Genomic DNA, 27,061 nt, shown 5'->3' with positions numbered 1-27,061 from the left:
GAATTCAGCTATTTCGCTGCTGCGTAAGGAGAAATACATGTACATCTACCCCTTTATTTGGATTCACAATTGCACGTTATCAAAAGGAGTTCGGCATCCTAATGAATGTCTCTGCTGCTTCTATTCTCATATTACCCATTATAATTCCAGATTATTGTCGAGGCATACTATCTCAGTCAGAAGAGACTGAGGTGGTCACGCAATCTGGTGACCCAGGTAGGATTCCCGGTCAGTGCAGTAGGGTCATTTGGTAAGACATTTTCCCTCATTACCAGGTCTGTCGAAGAGGACATTAAGCCATCAGTCCTCTAGTTGCTTACAACCAAGTTTTCATGCTTTCTAGCAATTGGGTAAAATAATAACAATTGAGCAATTAAAAGACAAGTCCACCCAAACAAAAAGTTGATTTGAATAAAAAGAGAAAAATCTAACAAGCATATAACGCTGAAAATTTCATCACAATCGGATGTGAAATAAGAAAGTTATATTTTTAAGTTTCGCTTAATTTCACAAAACAGTCATATGCACAAACTGGTTGGTATGCAAATGAGGGAACTGATGATATCACTCACTCACTTTTTCTTTTGTATTTTACTATATGAAATATGTAATATTCTAATTCTCTCACCATTGTTCTGTGAAACAAAATTTTATTTTTCCCTGAACATGTGGAATTACCATGGTTTAACATATTTATGATTCAAACATAAAAAACCAAAAGAAATAGTGAGTAAGGAACACCATCCGTTCTCTCATTTGCACGTGACTAAATTGTGCATATAACTATTTTGTAAAAAATAAGCGAAACTTCATAACTTTTTTATACATCCGACTTTGATGACATTTTCAGCATTATGCCTGTCTGATTTTTCTCTATTGATTCACATCAATATTTTTCTGAGGTGGATTTCACCTTTAAATTCTGAAATGACAAGATTAGATATGAAAGATGCTTAAGAAGAATTTTTCAGTAAGACACTGACTGGCCTTTTGTAAAAGAGACTATGTGGCAATATTTTCCAAGCAAGCTTATAGCCAAGAATTTACATCTTCTGTGTTACCATCTTTATATATGATCACACTGATGCTACCAAGATCTTGACCACCAGGTTCACTCTAGTTTTCTGTGCTGTTCACCTCAGCATGCTGTCCTTCCTGTAGTCCTAGACCTTAACCACTTGAGCATCATATGTTCTATCCCCATCCTCCTCTACCACAGAGTCCCCCCTTTCCTCCTGCTTGGCCCTCTTGAGGGTTGACCTTCCTTCATGAAGCAAATTCTTCCACATCTCTTCCTCCACATAGCTGACAAGATCAACACCTTGCTCTCTGCAGTCTGCAATGTGGCCAGGATCAAGACTGGATTTGAGGAGTTCCTCAAAGCTTTGGTTGCTGAAGACACTGAGCTGACTGCTCTCCAGAAAATCATTCTCCATCTCTTCATCTTCATCAGATCTGTCTGGCAGAGCTCCAGTTTCCAAGCCTTCATTTTTGTCATTGTTCTGATCAACAGGCAGTTCTGTTGCTTCAGTATGGTCAGACTGTTGGTGCAGCCTTGTAACTTGACTGGAAATACTTGTACCAGTGATGTCACTATCAAGTGTCCCAATCCCCTCATCAACTGTAATCCTGGATGGCTCATTAACGTTTCTTGAATCATTGGGGTTAACAATGTTAACATTCCCATCATGTACACCATGGCTTGTACACGGTGAGCTTTGCCCTTGGTCGACAATAGTCGCAAGTTGTCCTTTACCTAAAGTTGGCTCTAGATTTCCATTGGATGCAGGAACAACATTCTCAACATTGTCTCTGGACTCCTTGTGATTCCTTTCTGCAGATGAACAGTCCTGTGGAAAGACATCCTTGCCTTGTGAATTCTGGACGCTTGATTCATCAAGGCAGCCTTCAACCTTCATGGTCACTAAATCTTGCCTCGCCTGGTAAAGTCCTCTTGCCATGTTTGGTGCCTTCATCTCAATTGCTTGATACTCTTCTGAGGAACATACTGGACTTGTGGTCCCCTGTAAAACAGAAAAAGGAAGATGCCCAAAATAATGTTGTCAAACATTAATTGACAAAGTTGCACTGTTCTCTACTTTATATAAACCTAAGGTGATTATCAGACTCCTTATTCTCTATATATCTAGGATCACCCAATTCCTTAGGTGAGGGCGAAAAAAACAGAGGAAAATTCTTAGATAACTTAAAAATAAAATATTGTTTCTCTAAATTTCAGCAAAGGGATATAAATTTAAGTAGGCCCCTAACCTAAAAATGTTACATTAATATATCAGACTCTGAATCCAACATAATTTCTGATGTGTTGAACGTGGTGCCTTAATCACATTTTGCCTTATAGTCTGAAGGAAGCCCCATTTTGTTGAGTTCATGTGGGTTCAAATTTTTCTCTAACCAACTGCCTATACAGGACATTTCCTCAGCCTTTGCCTTTATCTATATCTAACAGGAATCATCTTCAAACAGAAAATCATTGTCTTTGTCTATTAAGACACCATCTGTGCCTGAGAGGTGAAAAACAAACCAAATCAATGTGTTCTGCAGGCCTCTAAATCACTGTTAAGTTGGGGGTATGCAAGTGCATGCCACTTAACTGGTGCTTTCCCTTACACTTATACGAATAGTGCAGTGGGTTCTTAACATGCCAAGGTGGTGATTCTTCTCTGGGCCCTTATTTAATATCCAACCCAAAGGAAAGACTATTTCTCACTATAACATAACATGTGCCTAGAGGCCACCGCACACCTTACGACTCGACTGGTCAGCGACTGGCTTGCGTCTGAGTGAGGGGAGATGAATGTAGTCATAAGCCGCAACACCGCACACCTTGCGATCTGATCTGCAACTCAGTCATGCGCTTTTTGTTGGGTCGTAAGGTGTGCGGTGGCCTTTAGAAACAGAGAGGGGCCCATGAAGTCTTCATCGAGGGTGGACTGAACAACCACAGGCAAATGATTGAGAAACTGAGTCAACCACACATGTTAATAGGAAACTCACCTCTATCCTCCCCATCTCAATGGTGAATCCGCCATTCTGGTTGCCAATGTCTCGTACTTCTGGAATCCCGATGAGGTTGGACAGTCTGTCCTGGAGAAGGACAGGGTTCCTCACAAGGGTGTATCCCAGCTGCCACTTGTTCCGTATCACCTTCCTACGCTTTCTTTCCGATTCCTCTTGTTCTGAAAGGCAGCAATGATCGCGCAGAAAAAGATAAAGACCAGTATTCTGAACTCGGGTTTTATTTTAGCTGGCCTTAATTATTGGTGAAAATGTGGATAGCCAACTGTGACACAATCTCAAACAGCACAGGTGCCATTATCAGCCAGGTAATCTGTTACTCAGATAATTCACAATTGTCTGAAGATGAATACAGATTTTTTTTTCCATATGCCATTTCTCTCTTTCTTTAACTATGACCATGAGAACCACATTTCAATCTTTACAAAAAGAAACAAAAATTTATCTTCAATGAACGGAAATGATAAAAAGAATATGGTTAATGGAAATGTCCTTGTATCTTAAGGTACATTTTATCAGGACGAAAGCAAAAAAAAAAGAAATAAACTTTAGGATATAGACAGAAAGCATTATTTGTTACTTACCATCCCCAGTCCTCTTTAGCCTATCTCTGCGATCTCCCTCTGTATGAGCAACCTGCCAGAGACAATGGCAGAAGGTAACAATGACAGGATGAGTGTGGATCACCTCCAACTCTAAGAATCCAACATAAGATCTGTAACCTAGCAACAAGGAGATCAACAACAAGATTACAATGAGTGATCAGTTATACATGGATGGGACTCATTCATTCAATAGCCAGCTACAAAAAAAGAGCTTTAGACTTCACAAAATAGCGCAAAACACAACAAGTGGAATGCCTCTGGCCTTCTCACCTGCATCACACGATTCAACATAGCAGCAGTGCTGACTTTGAGTAACTACTATAACTCGCACAAGATGTTCAGTGATACTTGGTTACTCTTATTTCCATGTTTTATGAACTAGACCAATACACTTTACAGAGATAGGATGGTAATTCAACAAATACCCCCAATGTGGCCAAAGTTCATTGACCTCACATGACCTTTGACCTTGATCATGTGACCTGAAACTTGCACAGGATATTCAGTGATACTTGATTACTCTTATGTCCAAGTTTCAAAAGTCAGATCAATAAACTTGCAAAGTTATGATGGTAATTCAACAGATACCCCCATTATGGCCAAAGTTCATTGACCTTTGACCTTGGTCATGTGACCTAAAATGCGCACAGGATGTTCAGTGATACTTGATTACTCTTATGTCCAAGTTTTATGAACTAGACCAACATACTTTTAAAGTTATGATAGTAATTCAACAAATACCCCCAATTCGGCTAAAGTTCATTGACCCTAAATGACCTTTGACCTTGATCATGTGACCTGAAACTTGCAGAGGATGTTCAGTGATACTTGATTACTATTATGTCCAAGTTTCATGAATCAGATCCAAAAACTTTTAAAGTTTTGATTGTAATTCAACAGATACCCCCAAATCGGCCAAAGTTCATTGACCCTAAATGACCTTTGACCTTGGTCATGTGACGTGAAACTCATGCAGGATGTTTGATGATACTTGATTAACCTTATGTCCAAGTTTAATGAACTAGGTCCATATATTTTCTAAGTTATGATGGCGCCTATAGTCTCACTCTGCTACGCAGGTGAGACAATAATGATTACTCACATTTTGTAAAACATAATTTCTTCACTTGATTCTCTCTTAAATTACATTTAGACTTTGCTTTATAATTGTCATATTATATAAGCAACAGTTATTATCATTACACTATTATATCACCATTAACATACTGTATCATCATAATCATCATCATTATTTTCATCATCATCATTTTCATCATCATCACCACCACTACAATCACCATGACGAAAAACTTCCATTTGAGAACACTATACCCCAGTTCCCCTTCTCATCAATTCTCTTCTCCAGCCGTAACTGCCTCAAGAAAGCAATTTAAGTATCAAAACACCTGTTTCTTGACGTTGGTCCGAAGATAAAACAACAGCCCGGCATATACAGTCACAGCAGGGGGCCACACACGATGGGATGCATGCGCAGCGCTGAGTGCGGTCCCTGTAAGCATGCCGTCATTTTTATTTGCTTACTTTCCTTATTCCGAGGTCGATTTTCTTCGTTCGAAATTGAAAATGGACTAACATTGGGTTACTGAATACAATATGCCTTTGAAAACGTGATTAAATATGGAATACAATAATTTCATTCCGAAGGTCCTACTACAGGCAGAGAAGTCTTACGTAATAGCGCAGCTGTCGTTTATCTTTTCGTCCTTTGCTCAACGCTCATATACTGGCCTGTGGGGGTGAAATTGAGACAGCGGGGATTACCCCTGGATTACTTGGCCAAGCGCGGTTGATAAGGGCTTGGAAATGGTTTTTAGGAGATCCAAATGGAAAATGGGGTACAACACCGCAGTTCGCAATCCGAACTGCGGTATCGTTTCAAAGGGAATTTTGACGTAATGATCTTCGTTGTCATCATCACCATCATCATCATCGTCACAATCATCATCACCATCATCATAATCATCATCATCCCCATCATCATTTGCATCATTATCATCATCATCATCACCATCATCATCATCACCACCACCACCACCACCTTCTTAATTGCCATCATCATCATCACCACCATCATAATCACAATCATCATATCATCAGCATCATCATCATTACCATCATCATCATCATCATTACTATTATCATCACCATGACCACCATCTCCTTCATGTCATCATCATGATCATCATCACTATAATCATTGTTGTCTCACAATCATCATCATCATTACAGATATTCAGGGGAATGTTTTATGAAAACCATGACTTCTTCTGAGATCCCCTACCTTTATCAAAGAACTCCAGTCCAGGGTACATGAGGCAGTAATCCACACGTCCCAACAGGAAGATACCAAACAAAAGAGCTTTGAGCATTCGTAGAAGGCATGATGCAAGCCCAACAAGGACATTCAGAAACAATGTGAAGTACACCATGTTGTGGTAAGAACGCCTTTTAAGAAAATGAACAATAATAAACAAGGACATTCAGAAACGATGTGATACAGTATACTGTATTGTGGTAAGAACGCCTATGAAGAACAAAATTGATTATCAGTTGTTGTTGATGATCATAAATCACCGTGACAAGCAAGAAAACGGTATCATTCATTATCATAATCATGAAACATAAAATATCATCATTATTATTAATTTCATCCTTATATTTGATAATATATGTACTCTTAGTTATGTATTTCATATCCTTTTCTGCTTACTTTTTCTTTATTACTAAACATACATTCAAGGAACATTAAATAGTCACATCATCCATTGCTTTACATGTGGAATATAAAATCAACTTCCCAATACCATGTGTTTTTTTTTCTAGGGATAACTTTAGAGGATAGAAAGACAACAAGCAGAATTCATTAAAAAGCCACTGCTAAATATCACAACTTAATATGGGTCAATGAGCCGATGTTTCACAAAACTCTTTTTTTTCAAAGAAAATCTTTATTCAATATTTCTTCACAAAGCAAATAATCAACCACAAAATGTATGTAATACATTACATGCAGTACTATACATGAATAGAATTCAACATTTTAAATAAACTTGATGTGCCTCAATCCATCAAACTATAGGCCTATACAATGAACATTTTTGTTGCATGTTCATAGTGCATTCTATCTAAAGCTGGGCAATTCCACAGGTTGGTGGACATGAGCTTAAAAATTCAAATTCAATATTTTCTTGAATTTTTTAATACTTTAAGTCCTTCATACATGATATTTTCAGGAACAAGAAATAAAAAGTTTATTTTCATATGTATACTTTGGAAAAAATGGTCAAAAGTTGTGTCTTCCATTGTGTACCAAAATACAAGAAAAATAGTGAAAAATGAAATATGCCTTATTACCATTTTGTTGTTGCAACAACATACCACTTTATATATTTCTGAAGTTTAGAAGAGTCAAATTACTTAAAATACACAACCGCTTTTCAAGTAAATTTGTAGTACTCATTCAAAAATAAATATTGCAACCTGCTCAGGTGATGTAACGTGAGTAACCGAAAAAACTGACTTTGTTTTCTGAGAGAAAAATTCTTCACAGTTAATTGGTGGGATTTTAAATTCTCTTCCTTCAAACAATCTTTGACACAGTGATGACTATCAAAATCATTAAAAAGTACGATTTTTTTATAAAATTGATAAAGAAAAACTGTAACGTGAGTAACTTTGTAACGTGAGTAACCATCATGTAATGTGAGTAACCAATAAAAATTATTCATTTCGGTAACATTTTTTGTGGGATGTCAAGTTTTAGTCTCATGGTGAGTTGTGAAGTTATTTTTGATTAATTAAAAGCAAAATGAGGGTACATCTCTTTGATGCGACTCTTTGTTCATCAAAATATCAGTGGTCATACAATCGCACAAAAAAATGAATATTAGTAGAAGTATTCACAATGCGAGAGTGCATTAGTAAGACTTGGTTTTGATTAACCTAACTTTAAAGAGTGTTTGAACAACACATTGAATGCCCTTACCTGTAACCCTATCTAGGCCAGGGTATTTTGGGAGTTGATATGGCCCGGGGGGTGGGGGGAGGGGGGGGGCTCCCAGGCCCCCCTTGAGATCTCGGCCATTGACCGCACAATCACGTCGAAAATTTGTGTGCAGGTTGTCTTGGACATAATCTACAATACTATATAGTAATTTATTTCATGCAAATTGGTATTAAGCGATTATGCTAATTTATGCATAATTAGTAAGCGAAATCATACTTTTCCCTCCTACTCCCTAATAAAGCTCCAATTGTTCCAATTTTTGGTATAAAATCTCTTTTAGATGCTCCTACCAATGAATTTTACACACATTATTGAATTTTTAATGACATGTGTGTTGTTAACCATACATGGACAAAATGTAACGTGAGTAACCGTAACGTGAGTAACCATATTATCTGCACCCCAAGTAAAAACCATGTGTTCTTTATTTTTTTAATTATATACAAAGTTTGTCTCCCTAATATACTTCTTTGAAATGGATATAATCAACTTTCATAAAAGCCTTGTATGAGGAGACTTTTCACTTATGTTGACTTTTCATTTTATGCATGTCCAAATCATGTAACGTGAGTAACCGACACATTCCAAAGATTTGCCAGGAGCATAATAGAATTTCCCAAGTTTTGTTTTTATCCGAAGGATAGTCAGACTGTGTACGTTGTTGTGATAAGTAGATGTTTAGTTCTATCAATAATAATGGAGTTACAGCTCCAAGTATGAATCAAGGTGTCTCCAAATGTAACGTGAGTAACCGTGGAATAGCCCAGCTGATATTTTAATTTATTTTGAAATTTATGATGAAAGTCATAAATAACCTTTTACACATCTAGTTAAAATATGATTATGTAATATGCAGCATACAAAATATAAAACTTAAAAGAACAATAATTTCACTTGGTATGCTAACAAAATTATGAAAATATAACTTAATTTTCCTTTTTGAGAGTGATTTTTTTTTCAAAATCATTGAAGTATTGACATGTGAAGGGGCATTCCAAAATAAATGAGCAATAATTTCAGTGTGTTCTGAACTAAAAATATACAAAATCAGAACATAATATACCAAAAGTTTTCAAACAAGGCAAAAGCAATTTTGTGTCTTGCCCACTTATGAAAATAACCAGAAATATTGTACTTTGTGAGGGCACATTACAAAATTGTATCAAAACTTCATTGTGAAATGACTGGGATGGAATAACACTTGTCATAAGAGCCTTGCACTTAAGCTGTAATGTTGACCTGAAAATGACCTTTGACCTTACCATGTGAACTTGGACTGCAGCATTACATGCAGGTCCCCAAAGTCCATCTACCATCCAAGTTTGGTTGAAAAGCGACTTAGGGTTGCGGAGTTAGGTGTCATAAAGGAGTCTTGCATGTAAACTTTAACGTTGACCTCAAAATGACCTTACCATGTGACCTCCGACTGCAGCCTAACATGCAGGTCCCCCAAGTCCATCCACCATCCAAGTTTGGTTGAAAAGTGACTTGCAGTTGCAGAGTTGAGTGTCATAAGAGAGTTTGCATGTAGACTTTAACATTGACCTGAAAATGACCTTTGACCTTACCATGTGACCTCTGACTGCAGCATAACATGCAGGTCCCCCAAGTCCATCTACCATCCAAGTTTGGATGAAAAGTGACTTACGGTTGCGGAGTTAGGTGTCATAAGAGAGTCTTGCATGTAAACTTTAACGTTGACCTGAAAATGACCTTTGACCTTACCATATGACCTCAGACTGCAGCATAACATGCAGGTCCCCCAAGTCCATCTACCATCCAAATTTGGTTGAAAAGCGACTTACGGTTGTGGAGTTATTTGTCATTACATTTGTGACTGACGGACGACATTTGGATCCCTAAGTCTCGCCTTCACCTCTGGTGGGCGAGACAATAAACCGATGACATTTTTTTGTATTGAGAATATTTAATCTTTGTTGCTAAAGAACATCTAAAAGGTACCATAGGCTTATATATTTTGTACTAAGTAACAATTGGTTCTCAAACAATGTTCCTCCATTTGGTGGTGGTGGTGGTGAGGGGTGTGGTGGTGGTGGTGGTGGTAGTAGTAGTAGTAAAATGGTACAGTATTTATTTTTAAAAAAAAGATATGGCAGCCCAAATTATGAATTACATGTACATGAAGTTAATTGATGAAAATGCAAATTGGTTATATATTTACATTTGGATGGTCAAAAACTAATAAAACAGACACAATTCAGGAATGGACTAGGTACAGGAACTAACCTGTTATTGATCCCAAAGTTTTTGCCATATTTCTGCAAGAAGAAGAGTCTAGATACCAAGATTTGGCTGTAGTAAATGACATAGGTGATGACAAAGCCTAACCTAGAATGGAAAACAAAGAGTAGAATATGAACTTTAATATCAGGTTGCAAGTAGTACTTCAAAACTTCTGATAGAGTAAGCCCAAGGTGCTGTTGTCATGAGCAATCATGGTAACTATACTATAATTCATTGATTTACTGTTCGTATCTCTGAAAATCCATCAGTTTTTTTTGTCCTCCTTTTTTCCGTTATTATTGTTTAATCATGAATCATGTAGGTGTTCAGCATGAAAATTTGGAACATCATTACTGGTCAAATAAATCTACATTATTTTGTCACTTCCCACCCCGATGGGTGTTTCATAAAGCGGTTCGTAAAGTTACACCCGACTGGAATATGTTCTTAGGTCCTACATCAATTACATAGGGATATCACTAAGCACAAGAAAGGATCACCAGTCGTGCGTAAAGTCATTCATATCTTGAGAACAGTTTTACGAAACACCCACCAGGTGTTACATGGGTGTCCCTTAGAGCTCGAACAATGTCAGTAGGAGTACATAGACCAGTACTTCGGGGCAATTATATTTGAACTATTTAAAAATTTACTTGCCCGACTGGTCAAGTGCTTCTAAAAAGTTATGTAGCACCCTGATTATCATTATCCAATAGCATGATGGTGGTCTCCTGTCTTCATAAATATGTTGGAACTTTTTCATTATTACAAAAAAGTTGCACTCCCCCAATCAGTTACATGTATATCAGGAGAGACCTGACAATCACAGTGGTTCCAATTGCTTTCCGGCTCCCACGCACAGGTGACTCCAATCAAATAATAACAATGAAATTGTACTGCTTGCATCTTTGAGACATGTATGTGATTGTTTAATATCAACTCCATTGATTGTTATGTATTCATTTGAGTTATCGATACTTGAAAATATATCTACACCAAGTATTATGTCCACCACTGGGTCTTGCAGCATGCAACTGTAATCAACGCTACACTGAGGGAATTAAGTTACAATTCAATGCAATGGCATGAGGTTCAAGCCCTGGTCACGTCTTTTTGGAGGTCGGTCCTAGACGTAAATATTGATACACGTCAGTAAAGACACAATCACACATATTTGACTGTCAATATTCCTCAACTGCTTGAACTTGTGGTACAATAAAACTTCCTTAAAGAGTGCAAACCGCACACTGCAAATATAGCCACAAGAAACAGGCTCAAATGGTTCACACAAGATTTGTGGACAATGGCTGTCTGCAGCATGACTGGTAAATCCTGTAATGTAAGTATGTCTTTGGCTTCGAGAACCACTAGTGTACTTTTCCATACACCCATTTCAAGATTTCCCAACCTTTGCAACAGAGAAATAAGGATGAGTTTCTTTTGAAACAGAGAGAAACAATATTTCACACAGGAATGTGTAAATGTTTCAAAAGTGGGAACATCATCTGCCTGTTGAAGAAAAAACTTGAAATGAAATACAGCTTGATTTTCAACTGATTAGAAATATGTATTCAAGCTTTGTGCTTGATTGCTCCAAGTTAGTAGGCCTGTCATAGTCCGACGAGCCAAATTTAGATCCGAAGTTGCTTTCAAATACAACTCTTTATGCAAAGGACCCCTTAATACATGCTATTCAAATGATGGTCAAAATTCAGATTCTTTAGATAAAATCTAGCACCATTCTTCCAAATTCAGAATGATTGCGAGGTACACCAATCTACAAAGTATTCATTGGAATATAACTTACCAATAGTCTCGAAGGAGTTGAAGAACGATATTATCCCTCCTCGTGTTGTTGATCAAGGGACCGAGTATAAAGTACCAGACAAACACCACTGCCAACCACAGGACGAGATGGAGAAAAATATATCCTAGACATACATACATGTAAAAGAGGAAAGTCATTAAAATATTACTTGAATGGTTAGGTTTTGCCTTGGGGGCCCAGTAACCTTCATTTTCAAAATTGATCGTGGGTTGACTTTTACAATTGTTCATATGATGTCAATGTAGCCCAAGATGTTATGTTACAGGGCCCAAGTTATAAAAATTAATGAATACATAAATTAATGAATAAAGACATAATGATTATAAAGAAAGAAATAATGATAATAAACAAACAAATAAATAAACAAATAAAAACAAATAAATGAATGAATAAATAAATATACATGTATATTAAACAAATAAATAAATAAAACATTAAATAAGTAACCTTGCTATCAAAATTTCATTTCAAGTAACTTTTGATCTTTTTTACCCTTATTGATAATGCATACTGATTTAAAAAAAAAAACTCACCCCATATGCAATATGCTATTTGATATCCAGAGTAAGTCAGATTGGCAACCTGAAACAAGATCAATATAAACAATACATCACAAAAAAATGACATTTGAATTGTAATATCCTGCAACTTCTACAGGTATGTGAGTTTCATAGTGTCAAATTACTGCAAAGAGTCTCATTTTTCTCCTTCAGGGTAAATCCTTAAAACAAAACAATTTCAACAATCACACAAATGATTTGAAATTGGTTAATTGGACATCATGAATTCTATTAATATTCCTAGTACAGTAGTTGAAACTCAGTAATTAGGAAAGTTTGCGCTATTGACCCTATGGCAGCTGTATTCAAATGACTATAAATGCAGATCTTAATTCATAGTTTTTATAGACAAGTGAATGTCATAAGACCAAAGGACAAATAAATGACTTACATGTACATATCAAAGAAACAAACATTGAAATTTTCTGATGGTATCATTTGATAAGCCACTAAAATTAAGAACCAATGAAATGTCCACCACCACCATCATCATTGTCAACATCATCAAAAACAATACCATCATCATCATCTTCACCATTACCATCTCCTTCATCATCTTCATCATCATCATCCTCCTCCTCCTAATCATCATCGTCATTATCACCACCGCCACCACCACCACCACCATCATCATCATCACCACCATCATCATCAACATCACCATCGCCGTCATCAATCTTTACAACCATATTTAATATCATCACTATGCCATCATCCCGTAATATTATTAAGTACTTTGGCATCAGTATAAATTCCAAATCTACTTACCACTTTTTTAGAATACGAATATGCTTGAACTGGGAAAGACGACCTGTCTCCTCCCCATATCCTCACTGTATCATCCCTGAATCATAAAGTAAGCAGAAATTCTCAACTCAAAATCAGAATAACCTGACTTTCTTAGAATTCCCATCATTCAAATTAATGCTAAATGTCATATTTTACCCAGGGTAGCCACCACTTCGGTTCTGAAAACTGTTCCCCAAGCGGGCCCTGCTTGATACATGATAATGTTATTATTACCCTGGCTTTAGCACGGCTACCTTGATCGGTCGCTCGAGCATTCAAGGATTCTTTTTCCTCCTGGAAACCCTTCACCTCACCTGGGTTGAGAGCAGCATAAACTGGGTAAATTTCTTGTTGAAGGAAAACACACTATGGCTGGGAATGGAACCCACATCCCTCAGATTGCACATGAGAATACATGCATGAAATACATGGGAAACAATATCACATCTTCACAATATTTGCTATCTTTTATAAGCTACTGAAATATTTGCATCTGATTAAGAGCAAATAATGATAATAATAATAATAACAATAATAATAATAATTGTACATTTATATTGTGTAATTCCTATATGTATATACTCAACTGTGCATTACAATAATTGAAAAGGTGAAATAGTTAACACAATAAGTAAACAAGAAGTATGATAAAGTTATAATTAAGGGAAAAGGGAAGCCTACTGTCTCTACAAACAAAAAGTGACTTATTTATTGAAACTCTCAAAAAAGGGAGGTTTTCAGTTTAGTTTTGAACAAGGTAACATACATGTATAATGCATTTTTTATTGCGGAAGGGAGGCACGATCACATCGTGTAATCTTTATTTTAAAAGGTGGGTGACAGAGGAATATGGTGTCATGAGAACTACAAAGTCTGTAAGACTGGGTGGGTGATTTCAATCACTAACATAAAAATAACGCCAGGAAAGACCTGATTACCCTCATCCCACGACTGCATTCAAAATGGATGTTTTCTGATCGGGAAGATCAGCATAAAATTTTAAACATGTTCAAACTTTTTAGACGATCTCGCCGATCTGAACATTAGGCCAACTGTTACTTGTTCATCACAACCAAATCCTGTCCCGCTCTCCATTGATCTAATGATCTGTATGGATCGGGTTTCAGATCCTGGTAGTGGAATGGCCCCTTAACCAGGCAAAAAAATTTTTTTTTGGGGGGGCTACTTTGCACAATTTAACTGCCTAAAGATGCAAAATAGGATAAGTTTTAACATTACAATGAATGGGGATTTTCAGGGCGCCTGTTAGTAGTTTCCAGGGCTCTTCTGAGCGTTTCAGGGGCCAAAACAGCCCCAACCCCCGTGCATTTTTTTCCTGTGACTTACCTATAATGTACAAGGGCATGGAAGGTGGACGCTCCCATAAAAATCAAACATATCACAGACGTTGGCATCAAAGTATCTAAAGAGAGAACAAAATCATATCTTATTCAAAATTCAAGACCAGGCATTGTTACTAAACCAAAATTGATAATGAAAATGGAATCATCGAGTCTCTCAATAGTAATACCTTTACAATTAGTACAAATCAACCGTTTTTAATGGGTTACCCAGAGCTGAACAGTTTTTTTAGAAAACATTTTTCTTTAGAAGACACTTTATTCATCTAAGGTTCTAAAACATTATCATTGCAGACAAATTTTTGAAAATATATAATGAAATATATTTTTTATTATATCTTTGTAAACATACATTATGTTTTGTAGTCTAGTACACATCAAATGTCATCAATTATTGCTTCTGCAAAATTTTCAGTTAACCCATTACACTGGCAGATTATTGGGTAAGCAATTACCAGGCAACAACAAATTTGCCACATTGCTTTACTTAAATTTCATAGATTAATCATTCTTCTAATTCTACTTATGATCATGTATCAATATTTTTTCGCCTATTGGGTATCTGATTTGAGACAATGTTGAACAAGCTTTTGAACATGAGATAGTAATAAAGCGATATTTGAACAGAGGGTGTTTCACAAAAAAATTTAAGTATGACTTAGAGTCGCACTTAGATGCCTAGTTGTGTGCATCATAAAAGGCATGACCTCATTGGTCAGATCATGCCATGAGGAGGCTCACTACTGCGTATTGATCAATAAGATTGTGCGTTGCATATATGCGTCAGCATTTAAGTGCAACCCTAAGTCAAACTTAAAATCTTTGTGAAACACCCCAAGGTGTATAAAGACTACCTAAAAATTGTGGATATTGAATGAACTTATTAAAATACTGTATATTCTTACAGGAACTCTGCCATCCTTCAATAAATAAGGAAAACCTTAATCATATTCACAATCTATAATTTTAATCATATAAGAAAATATAATGATCTAGTCCATCTAATAAAAAAGAAAGTTTTAAAAAGGTGAAAATTAATTTTTGATATAAATCTGAAGTTTCATTCAAAGAATTCACACCTGCTAGTGTAACTATGAATTCCTTTGTATTGATGTAGGCTGATGATATATTGGCAGCATCAATGGCAAGAAACAGGGGTCCATTTTCATCCAGCAAAAATACATCTTTCAGATCAATCATCAATGCTGAGAACTTTATGGTGTAAAACAGGCCAAACTGAAAAGAAAATGAAATAAAATGAAAAGATGAAAAGTGACATGATTTGAGATTATATTGAATTCTGAATATAAAGACAAAAAGTAAAATGGTTAGAGATTATATCAAAAGTCAATGATAAAGATGAAAAGTGGAATATTTAGAGACTATAATGAAACTAAAATATGGAAAATTTGATGGGATGCATAAAGGATGCATGTATATGTAGAAACAAGATGACAGATGCAACAAATAGTAGAGATGGAATGAAATTTATACAAATGGAAAGATTATTTTTTTATATCTCACCTCATAAAGGCAGAGTAAACTCAAAGTTAACGTGCAAACAATACGTCGTGAATACTTGAAACCTACAAATAGAAAATATAAATGAATTAAATGACACCACACCTCCTACGGTTGTTTCTTTAACTTCCATTATTCAATGAAGCACCAATGAGGATTACTTTTATGTTCCTGGTTTAGCAGAATGTGACTGTTCTCCCCAAAATCTCAAATTAAGCAAAGTAGAAACAATTACTTTAAAATTTCATTTCATTTCATTTCAATTCAATATCTATTTGATATATTAAAAAAAAATACAGTAAGGGTAATATAATTTTTGGCTCTTGGCATCATAACATAGTACAAAAAACCCCAAAAAACATGTAGACATGAATACATGTATCGTAATACATGTATTGCATTGTAGATTATTATACAAGGAATGCAAATTGCTATAACTGAATTTATAATATATTAACGTGATGTTATAGTGAAGAGCTTTGGCTCTCAACTTGAATCCTTAAAATAAGCTTAATCTTAAGAGCTGCCACATGAAACACCCATATTATCATGAAGCCATTTTCATAATGTAAATCACAAGTGAATCAATGCCAAAGCCATGAAGTAAATTGCCTTAATATGCAAAAACTAAATAACATGATATTTGATGTTTAGGAAGACAAACATCACAAGGTTATTAGTCAAACAAGACATTATAGAGAGCTTCAAAAATGCAATACACAGTGGCAATATGAAAACATAACATTTGTCTAACATTTGCATTGCCATCAAGTCCACACATGTAGATGGAGCACAGTATTGAAGCAGCTCAAATTAAAAACTTATAATTATAACAATTTTCTAAATCTTTGATGGATTTTCTCAAACTTTCACCAATATCTTTTATAATTTTTTGTCTAGTATTTTTACAGCAAAATTTTGGTCACAGTGAACTTCCCCTTTAAGTTTCAAGAAGTTTCATTTATCTCCAAGACTTTGTTTTTGATAGCCGCGTATGGATAAACTGTTACTTCCTCATCTAGACTGCTTTTCTTAACTTGCTTTTCAAAGCCCATACAAATATAGAGAACCTTGCATAGCAACTCAATATGGGTTTTGTATTTGGTGATCACATAAATGCATGCTCACAGGCGACACCAGGCTATTTGTTAGGGGGAGGGGCAAGGCGTAACAAGGGTGTCATCATGCCTCAGATTTTGGTGACCACTTAAATATATGCTTACGGGTGGCACCAGGTTATGTTGTCAAACAGGGCGGGCAAGAGAAATAAAGGTGTCATCATTTGTTGCTCAGTTAAATGATATCAGTACGTACATGTACATGTAGAGTCACATGCCTCAGATATCTCATTTAATAATAATAATTATACTTGCTTATATAGCGCTTAATACTTACTTTGTCATAAGTCTCTAAGCGCTCTACAGTACATGCAGCATAATTACCCTGGCTTTAGCAGTGCAGCTGTTACGCCCGCTGCGTTTCAAGGAATAAATTCCTGCCAGGTACCCATTTACCTCACCTGGGTTGAGTGCAGCACATTGTGGATCAATTTCTTGCTGAAGGAAATTACGCCATGGTTGGGATTTGAACCCACGACCCTCTGTGGCAGAGTCCGGAGACTAATCCACTGGGCCATAACCCTCCACTGTTTAGATACTGTACACTTCTTCCTTCTGTCTTTCTTTTTTGTTCCTTTTCTCCTCTATTCTCCCCTTTTGTTACTTTTCCAATATGAACAAAAATCACTGCAGGGGGTAATCCATCCCCCTGAAGCACAGCCTTTTGAATGATTCCATATTCTTTTGTCAGTACGTTTCACAATACAAAAATTAGATGAGTCTCTCTTTTTCATTACTATTATCCAACACTCGTTGCATTCTTGAGATTAAATGTACATGTACTTTATACAAACAATACCTGGATACGAAGGATATAATTTCCTCCAAAGCAGCAGGTAGCGGGATGGATGGAAGCTGATATGTTGTCATGGTGATGAGAAAATGATTGTCATGCAGGAAGATGGATGGAAGCAAGTTTTAATGAGAAAAAATGGCTACATGTTAATATACTATATTTCATTGGCATTTGGAAATTCATTTTATTCTGACTTCATTTTCATGCAAACATAATCTCAAGAAAATAATGACAAGTACATGAAGTGATGGTGGTTTAATGAGAAAAATAAAGGTTAAAACCAAGGTAATTTTTTTTAATCTTTAAAGCAGGTTTAAACATGGAGGATTAAAATCTATGTTTCAAGTTATGTTACAAAGATTATCAAATTGGTGGATAAAATGATAAATCATATCATATAGAAGCATGGTGTGGGAAAGATGTCTTCTAAAATATAACATAAACATGGGTCAAACATCTTAAAGTTTCACGTATTGGCTTCTCTAATAGTAATAAAATATGCTGAAGACAAATGGTAATGCTTTCAAAGCCAATATAGTTTTTATTTCCTCAAATTTTCGACGGACCTCCGTCTTCTTCAGGAGTATAATGTGTTATATACATCGTTCCGACGACAGTATGTAGCTTAGGATCAATAACAACTTGCTGATTTTTTTCTTTTGTTGTTGGTATAAAACCAGTCACCTTAAATTTCTCTACACTGATAATATATCGGGCAATTCAGTTACCTTTCTTGTTTGTGGGAAGGTTGAAGAAGATAAGTGACTCGCTTGTAAAAATGGGTCTTCTCAAAATACATATCCTGCGTTGAGGCCTCCCTATTATTGTTCTGTACAGTATAATATCAAGAATATGATCAAAATTTACATAAGGTAGGGCAGATGGAATCATAACAGTGAAAAATTGCAACAGAACTTTATTAAAACCATCAGATTAATGAATGGTTTATTCAGATCAGATTATGTAACCAAACATCAAGTTATGAATTGTATTGCAAAGTCAGGAGCAATATACATGTATAAAATGAGAGGCTTATTGTTCTGCAGCAAAATTCAATGGGCATAAAGGATCATGGTTGCATATTAACCTTTATAACCATTTGATGTCAATGTCCTCTGAGATTTCATTTAAAAGATTTTGTTTTGTCTAGTGATAACATCTGTAATCACAAGTACATGTATTTGCACTACAAATGCAGTCTGACATAAATCCCTTGTACACAGTAAGTTAATGGATCAATAAAATTCTGACTAATTGTATCTGCAAAATCTAGCATTTGTTATTGGAATTCAAATGTATTAATCATGACTACAAATAATATAGGTTGATAGATTGATATCTGCTTTTAATATCAACAAAGACAACTGAATATATTCTGCAGCTGGCAATAAGGTAGGAGAGCATTGATCTACTTACATTCTCAAGACATTTCTTGGAGCTTTTCTTACAGATGTGAAGGTAGTAAAAGATACCAAAGAGAAACCTAATGTTTAGATAGACATAGCAGATGTTGATTGGGAAGATAGCCAGGTTGCGTACAAAGTTTTCAGGTGTCAACCAGTCTCCCTAGTAAGTTTATGAAAACAAAAACACTCAGGCCCGTATTCTGAAGTCGGGTTTCACTTAAACTCAGGTTTAAAGTTGTGGTTTAAGTATGGACAGCCAATTGTTACATAATCACTAACAGTAGAGATATCATACTTCAGCTCATTCAGCTCTCAAATCATTCATAATTGTGTAGGAAGTATAAATAGATTATTGTCTCCACCAACGATGAATCAGGAAAGAGCACAGTAAACATAAGAAACATACAACTTAATAAAAATTTTGATACTTTTGGCTTCCCATACTTAAACCACAACTTTAAACATGAGTTTGAGTTAAACCCGACTTCAGAATATGGGCCTTAAATGACGATGACCTTGACCTTGTCAATACTGGAGCAGTTCATAGCTTATATACATAATCATTGAACTTGATGAAGTGGTATTAAAAAATTACAGAAGTATAAATACAATATTTTGAAATCCACCTAAATCCAAACTTAGACTATAAAGCATCTGAAGATACAATTGATTTGAAGGGCATTTATCATGGCTGAAACTTTAATACAACACAGCAAACAAGGACACAAATCTTAAATAATTACCAAATGTCTTCAAACTTACCCCCGATAAACAATCCACAAAGCCAATGTAGTAAAAGAAACTCCTGTTATAGAAAGAAAACAATGATAGATGGTAGTCCTGAGTAAATATTTACTCATTATGATCATTTTATTAAGTACAGCATATTTTTGCTTATTATGATAATCTAGAGTATTCATCCGGCAAGTGAGCATCCAATTCCAACCCTGGAATGGTGATATGCTTCTTATTTTTCGTTTGTAAATCTTTTACAAAGGGTAATTTTTTTTTTAAGTGACTGCCTATTTTCTTTTATTTATTTTTGGGGGTGCTTGTCAAGTTTGTTTGGCCGACTTTATTAGGTAATTAATCTCTAGCAAACAAGGACACTTTTTGTTTGGAGGTGGGGGGAATTGTTCAAGCAGCTCAACTGAAAAAAAAGGTTTTCCTTAAACAATAACATGAGAATTAAACATCAGGATTTACCAAAATAATGAATACAAAAGTCCAACAATGTTGCCATAGAGTTTATGTCGAACAGTTAGACAAAGCAAAAGAGGGTAGTGGATGATTCCAACGATAATCACGTTGACAACGCCAAAGAGAGTCCATACAGCTCCTGCAGGGAATAATATGACACGAGAGGGAAGGGTATTACTCGAAGCAGGGAGACGGGAGTTAGAACTCCCAACTCCTGCTCAAAGCATTATGGAAAATGCTTCAGACCCAGAATATCAAACTTGGTATTATCACCTAGTTGTCGCCAGAGTGGATAGGTCAATGCATTCTTGAAGTTTTTAAATTCATTATTTGAATCAATTTTAAAACAAAATATTTTCATCGAGCCAACCTCATTAATTAGTTTTCCTATAAATTCTTTATTCATATGTAATATGAGTTTTGTAAATAAGTTATATCAAGACTATTTCAATTCATGAAGAAATCTATGCACAGAGAGTGGAGAATGTGCATTGTGTATGGGTAAGATTAACTGCATTCTGCGACTCAGTGGTGAACAAATAATAGCAACGATAATAAACTTTGCTCGCATTGCAAATATCTCAATGATATAAAATTGAGCGTCAGTGCACTTTAGAGAGATTGAAAGAAAGATACAAACATTACGTTTGTTGAAAGAGCTAGTATTGTGTAATGTTCTTGGCCTACCTTGTACCATACTTGGCAGATGTGTTGTATCAACGCTGAAGTAATAGTTGCCAACAAACAGATCCAAAATGCTAATACAACACACACAGAATGCCAGGGCAAATGTTGTCCGCTCCGTGTACGTATCCAGCACATCTACAGGACTGGGAAGGGAAAGAAAACGGGGAAGGCGTAAACCTCTGAGTTTAATTGTCAAAAAGCAATACGAAATTATGGATCCGAGCAACAATATTGAACACATTTCACTTTCAAATGTTCGAATCCTGACCTTCTCCAAACAGAAAGTACCTGCATTGACAAAAATGTATTCAGGCAAAATTTTATAAGCAATCTGTATCACAGTTAAAACTTCTCCTCCTCTGTTATACCATGCATACTTCATTTTAAGCTGCAAATTGTATGCAGTCTCTATCTCTCTGTTTCTTGACTAAGTCCTGTGCAACACTATGCTACACAGAAAATCTTTTGTGTAGCGGTCCCTAAAAAATGTGAAGCCGATTGCAATGCGATAGCAAGAAAATTATTCGCTGCAAAAGCACAAATAAACAGAAAGAAAATGTTCTGATTGATCTGATTATTTTTTTTTAAAGCAGGTCGAGCTATGTCTCTGGACATGACCCATTTCATAGACTTACTATACAGTTCCTGGTCTTCCATATAGACATCCAAGAGCCAACTTCTTTCGCCGTTGTAAAAACGAGAAGAAAATTATGATGACCAACTGTAAGGTAGATAATACAATGAATTATGAATTACAAAATATACTATTCAGGAGTGTCATTTCAGGTCAGCATGCTGCTGCTGCTGCTACTAGTACTACAAATGTACTACTACTTCTACTGCTGCTGCAACCACTACAACTACATAAACAGCTACTACTACTACTACTACAGCTGCTGCTGCTGCCATATTGTACTTCTAGTACTACTACTACTACTACTACTACATGTACTACTACAGCTACTAGTACTACTATTGCTGCTGCTACTATATTGTACTTCTACTACTACTAATACTACTACTACTACTACTGCTACTACTACTATACTACTACTACTACCACCTACTACTACTACTACTACTACCTACTACCTACTACTACTACTATTACTACTACTACTACTACTACTACTACTACTACTACTACTACTACTACATCTACAGCTACTACTACTACTACTGCTGCTGCTACTATATTGTACTACTACTACTACTACAACTACTACGTATTACTACTGAGCTATTACTAAACTCTTTACTGCTGCTATGTTTTTAAATGACAACATTTTAATAAGTTACATATCGAATCCTATGGGACACTAACTGTGCGTGCTTTCCGCGCGTGTCTACACTCTATGGAAATACCATTGGAAATTTCATGTTTTGTTAACAATTTTGTCATTCCTGAAAAAAGTTCCCACTTTTATCCCTAGTTCCAATGATATAATGCTGATGATATCATATTATTTCCATTAAATAATTGAAATTTTTGCAAAGATGTTAATTACATTCGCGTTTTGGGGTAAAAAACATCCCTTTCATATCAAAAATAGGATGAAACTCAACGTAAAATCCTACTTTATGTCACCACAAACGATTTCCCACTCGTTCCAATTTCGCTTGATGGTACCGTACAGCTTAGTTCCCATGAGTCATTGTGCAGTTTTTTCTAAGCTTTACGATGATGTAAGAATGATGTTCATTGGTCAAACATTGCGTTCACGTTTTAGCTTTAAATAAACATGTGTCAGACCACAAGCCAATGGCAAAAGTTGTCATATTCGGGCCGGGCACGTACTGTACCTAATATGCAGTGCAGCAGGCAGGAGCCATGGCCGCCGTGCCCTAGCGTATAGCCCTAGCGCTAGCCGGCTGGGCTGCGCTTGTGCGACTGTGCATGCGCTGCTGAGCATTGGCGCGCGCATGGGGTCCAAAAGGCGTAAAAGGACTTGATATGCTAAGTCATGACTACTTCCCTTATTACTACTAAGTTTTTTTAAGAACAACATTTAAATTACGTTATACTATTCAAATTAGGTGCTTTGAACCAAATCTTTTCCAATAAAATGTTGTACAGAATTTCCAACAATATAGTTCACAGAAAATGTCAAACCAGAATTAGCTCTAGTAATATTGTTTCCATATGTATTCTATATGTATTCTATTGTTTCTATTCTTATGTTTTTTTTTTTGTATGGCTGTGTTATAGAATTTAGTATTTTTAAATCTATTTTAAATGTGAAAGAGTAATTAACTTGGATTAGGATGTAAAAGTTATATTGTTTGTGCAATTTCAACACTATTTTTCAATCATTTATACACACGTAATAGATCACTTTATAGCCTGCATGTGGTTCAAAATACCAAAAGATGCGCAAGACTTGAAAGAAAACATGACTACTTCACATCAAACCACAGTAGTAGTGGCTCTGCAACAGCAGTAGTATTGTAGTATTTTTTTTTTTTTTTGGGGGGGGGAGTTTGCACTTGTTGTTCAAGTAGTAGTCATTGCCGCATTCATTGCAGTACAATTAAATTCCTTTCAATTCAGAATTTATTTCCGATTCATAAAAAGAACACAATAAGAACAATATGATATATAAAAAATTTTTTTTAAACATTTCAATATAACATCAGTAAAAAAAAAATAATAAAATTGGACATGCACTACAAAGCAATGACGATCAGTTTACAAGCATCTCCATAATCGCAGCTAGCAATAGTATACTGTAACAAAAGTATCAAATAATATAGCAAATTATACTTACAGCAATTGGCAGAGAGATAGAGACCCATTCTGATGTTGTGTATCTTGAATTGAGACATGTATTGTTTACGTCAGTCTCTCCGGTAACATTCCTACAGAAATAGAAATGAATGAAACAAAATAATGTCTAATAAATGCTTTAATACATTGTGCATCATCACATGCCAAATATTTGAGTGATAAACATTTTGCACATTAGGCTATAAATTGCCAGAAAATCACTTTTAAAGAATATTGTGTACAAATGTGCACTTGTTCACATTTACCTGTGACAAAAAAATAACATTTTTTATTATTATTATGCTTTCTTCAGTTTAATTTTTCAAAGTTGATCATTCTCTTATTGGCTTAATTAGGTAAATGGCAATATTCAAGTCCACTTTATCTGTCTCCATGTAGGAAAAGCAATTCAATTCAATTCAATTTATTTATTCAACCATCATCCGGACAAACAATTACATAGATACATACTAACATCAATATAGATAATTATGCAAATACTAAAGTATAACAATAGATGGTTTGGTGACTCGGGAGAAAGCAGAGCTTATAAAAAGGGGCCTAGTTAAAATGTACACTGAAAATATACAATAAATAATGATAATTACACTAAGTACACCGATGCAACAGCTAAAAAAAAATGAAGAAGAAGAAAACAAAGGGAGGGGGGACTTTCAATGAGATAAAAACAAATAAATGACTGAAGGCTTTTTAAACACAGATTAATGAATGTCTGGTAAGTCTCTTGAACCTAAAAAGAGTCGAACTGGATTTTATATCAGAGGGGAAGTTATTCCATAACTCAGGGAAACAAGTTTTAAAGGAATGTAAGGATATAGTTGATCGAGCTAAGGGTAGATGAATTTGATTGCTTTGATGAGTATTATGAGAGTGTATGGTAGAGTTACACCTTTTCATGAAGATCTTTATAACTATATTGCAAATACAGGCAAAGCCGGGCCATGCTCCCCCCTCCCCTTTTTAAGAGGCAAAATTAAAAATTTTAATGCAAAAATGACGCGAAAATAGAAGTGTGCCCCCCCCCAACATTTGAAAGTGAAGACCTTTTTGCATGTCAAACTTTTTTATGGACGAAATGTCCTAAAATTTTGGTTAAAACCTTTTTTTCTCTTTTTTTGCTTGTCAAATTTTTCCTTGGAAAATGTGCCCCTGCCCCTTTAGAAAATCCTGGATCCGCCCCTTGATATATTCAATAAATACATAGAGGTCTAAATACAAACAAAAATTGACAGAGACTGAAACTTTTGGTATAAAACAGGTCAATCTAAATCTAATCATTAGGCCTATTTAGACCAACAGTTTCAGACTTACGCATGATGTTGGCAGTGCTTTATTGAATGCCACTTTCACTCACCTAAAGTTTTTAAAAAAGTCAAACAAATGTTAAAAACTCAGGAAGAGTTCTCACCCTCTTCCCCTGCAAAATTAATGTAAAAAAGTCAATTTCTCTATTTTTCACTCTTTTTTCTAGCCTAAGGCTATATACATGTATATCCTTTCTCTTGTAGATCTAGTATTTTTTGGGGATAGGCCTAAATACATCTCTGAACCTGTCTATGCATTTCATTTTGTTATATCCACACTAACTCTCATTTTAATCATCATGCAATGCAATGTAAATTCATTGATGACCTGTGCGCCGTTTCACAAAGCTGTTCGTAAGTTAAGAGCGACTTTAAGAACGACTGGTGATCCTTTCTTACGCGCTAAACCATCGCAAATTCAATATACCACTTACCGCAAGAAGGGATCACCAGTCGTTCTTAAAGTCGCTCTTAACTTACGAACAGCTTTATGAAACACCCACCAGGGCTCCGTAACACAAAGGTTTGCGATGGACTGCAAATATGAAAGAAGCGCACTGATTGGTCCCTGGTCAGTATTATAAACCAAATACGCATGTAACATTGATATTGATTGGTCAGTTCATTTAGCGATTGATCGCTAATCTTTGTGTTACGGAGCCCAGAACTTACATGTACATGTAGTTAGAATCAGGGGGGGGCACCCACACATATTGTGGTATGGGGATGTGCCGCTTTGATGACCCTTTTTTCAGTTCTCTAGAGTCTAGATACTCTGAGAGACCAAAAGCCGCACTTTCCTGCTCACAAGACCCCGTTACGAAACATCTCAGTTCCCAACAATTGTCGACGCACGCAAAGCTTCACAACTCCCTCCGCTAGCAGATCCATGCACCACGCGCTAGCATATACATATACCTGCAAAGCGCTAGCGTGCACCATATCTACTGCACTGCGATCATGTTCCATTGGCACACCCCCATCAAATTATAATTTGAATGCCCCCCCCCCCCCGCGTTGGGGTTAACCTAGCCTGGAGGCGTCTGGGGAGTAAAGTCATCTACTCTACGTAGGGTTAGTAGAGTAGATGACTTTACTCCCCAGACGCCTCCAGGCTAGGTTAACCCCAGCGGGGTATATTATTTTCATTACCGTCCAAGAACGACATTGATCGAGTCATAAGCTAGGTTTATAAAAAAATATATATACATCATATTTGATTTTGAGTCCAAGAACAGTTTATTTCACAAAAAACTTGAATCGGCCTATAGGTAATTATAATTTACAACATGTCCCTCCTTATATATCATAAGGTTATATCAAGGTTATATCATAACCTTGTTCATTGAATGAGTGAAATAAAACCAATCAGTCGATCTGTTCATACCAGTACGATTCAAAGACTTCCATGCTGCAGAAATCTCCGCCAGAGCACTCGGCAGTGAGGTCGTGGTGTGCTGATGCCGATCGTTAATTGAAGAACCGTGAGCCTGAGAAAAATTGTTACCGTCCTAGCGAAGCTCAATTTGAATCAGAAATCCCCGGCAGATATCCCTCCCTTTAGAATGAATATAAGTGGTATAGGGAGTCTGGCTAAATCTCTGAAAGTAGACCGATAAAAACATAGTCAATCTGTCATGTGACAAAAATAAACATGATCATCCAGAGCATTTACGGTACCTTTATTACTGTGGTAACGTAGGTTAGCTAGCTAAAAGGGGATTGGATAACCAGTGGGCGTGGCCACGTACAGGTGTGTGCGGAACGGACATGTATGAAAGTAAGTGA

General features: G+C 36.0%; 1 protein-coding gene across 1 annotated transcript; it reads right to left on the bottom strand.

Annotated features, from left to right (window-relative positions):
• Positions 1-974: 974 nt before the first annotated feature.
• LOC121415641 (stimulated by retinoic acid gene 6 protein-like) lies at positions 975-27,061 on the bottom strand. The gene is made up of 20 exons (XM_041608929.1): positions 26,661-27,061; positions 23,950-24,040; positions 21,817-21,902; positions 21,182-21,324; positions 20,501-20,633; positions 20,057-20,099; positions 19,305-19,454; positions 18,617-18,717; positions 17,892-17,947; positions 15,978-16,039; positions 15,533-15,689; positions 14,440-14,515; positions 13,072-13,147; positions 12,277-12,325; positions 11,723-11,846; positions 9,919-10,020; positions 5,947-6,110; positions 3,624-3,761; positions 3,019-3,200; positions 975-2,024 (listed from the first exon to the last, which is right to left on the bottom strand). Exons 1-20 carry the CDS (start codon positions 26,681-26,683, stop codon positions 1,164-1,166), a joined length of 2,817 nt encoding a protein of 938 aa, XP_041464863.1. The 5' UTR covers positions 26,684-27,061; the 3' UTR covers positions 975-1,163.

Source organism: Lytechinus variegatus, chromosome 5 (genome assembly GCF_018143015.1).
Source record: "Lytechinus variegatus isolate NC3 chromosome 5, Lvar_3.0, whole genome shotgun sequence".
In the NCBI taxonomy this organism is placed as follows: Eukaryota; Metazoa; Echinodermata; class Echinoidea; order Temnopleuroida; family Toxopneustidae; genus Lytechinus; species Lytechinus variegatus.
The sequence above is the reverse complement of the archived record's forward strand: the minus strand, read 5'-3'. Positions and strand labels throughout refer to the sequence as shown.

Coding starts and splice junctions, on each gene's coding strand:
- LOC121415641 (XM_041608929.1), bottom strand. CDS start 26,683: ATGGAAGTCTTTGAATCGTACTG. Junction 19,455..20,056: donor TTGTGGATTGTTTATCGGGG/GTAAGTTTGAAG, acceptor TAAACTTACTAG/GGAGACTGGTTGACACCTGA. Junction 3,762..5,946: donor ACTGGAGTTCTTTGATAAAG/GTAGGGGATCTC, acceptor CCTTGTTGCTAG/GTTACAGATCTTATGTTGGA.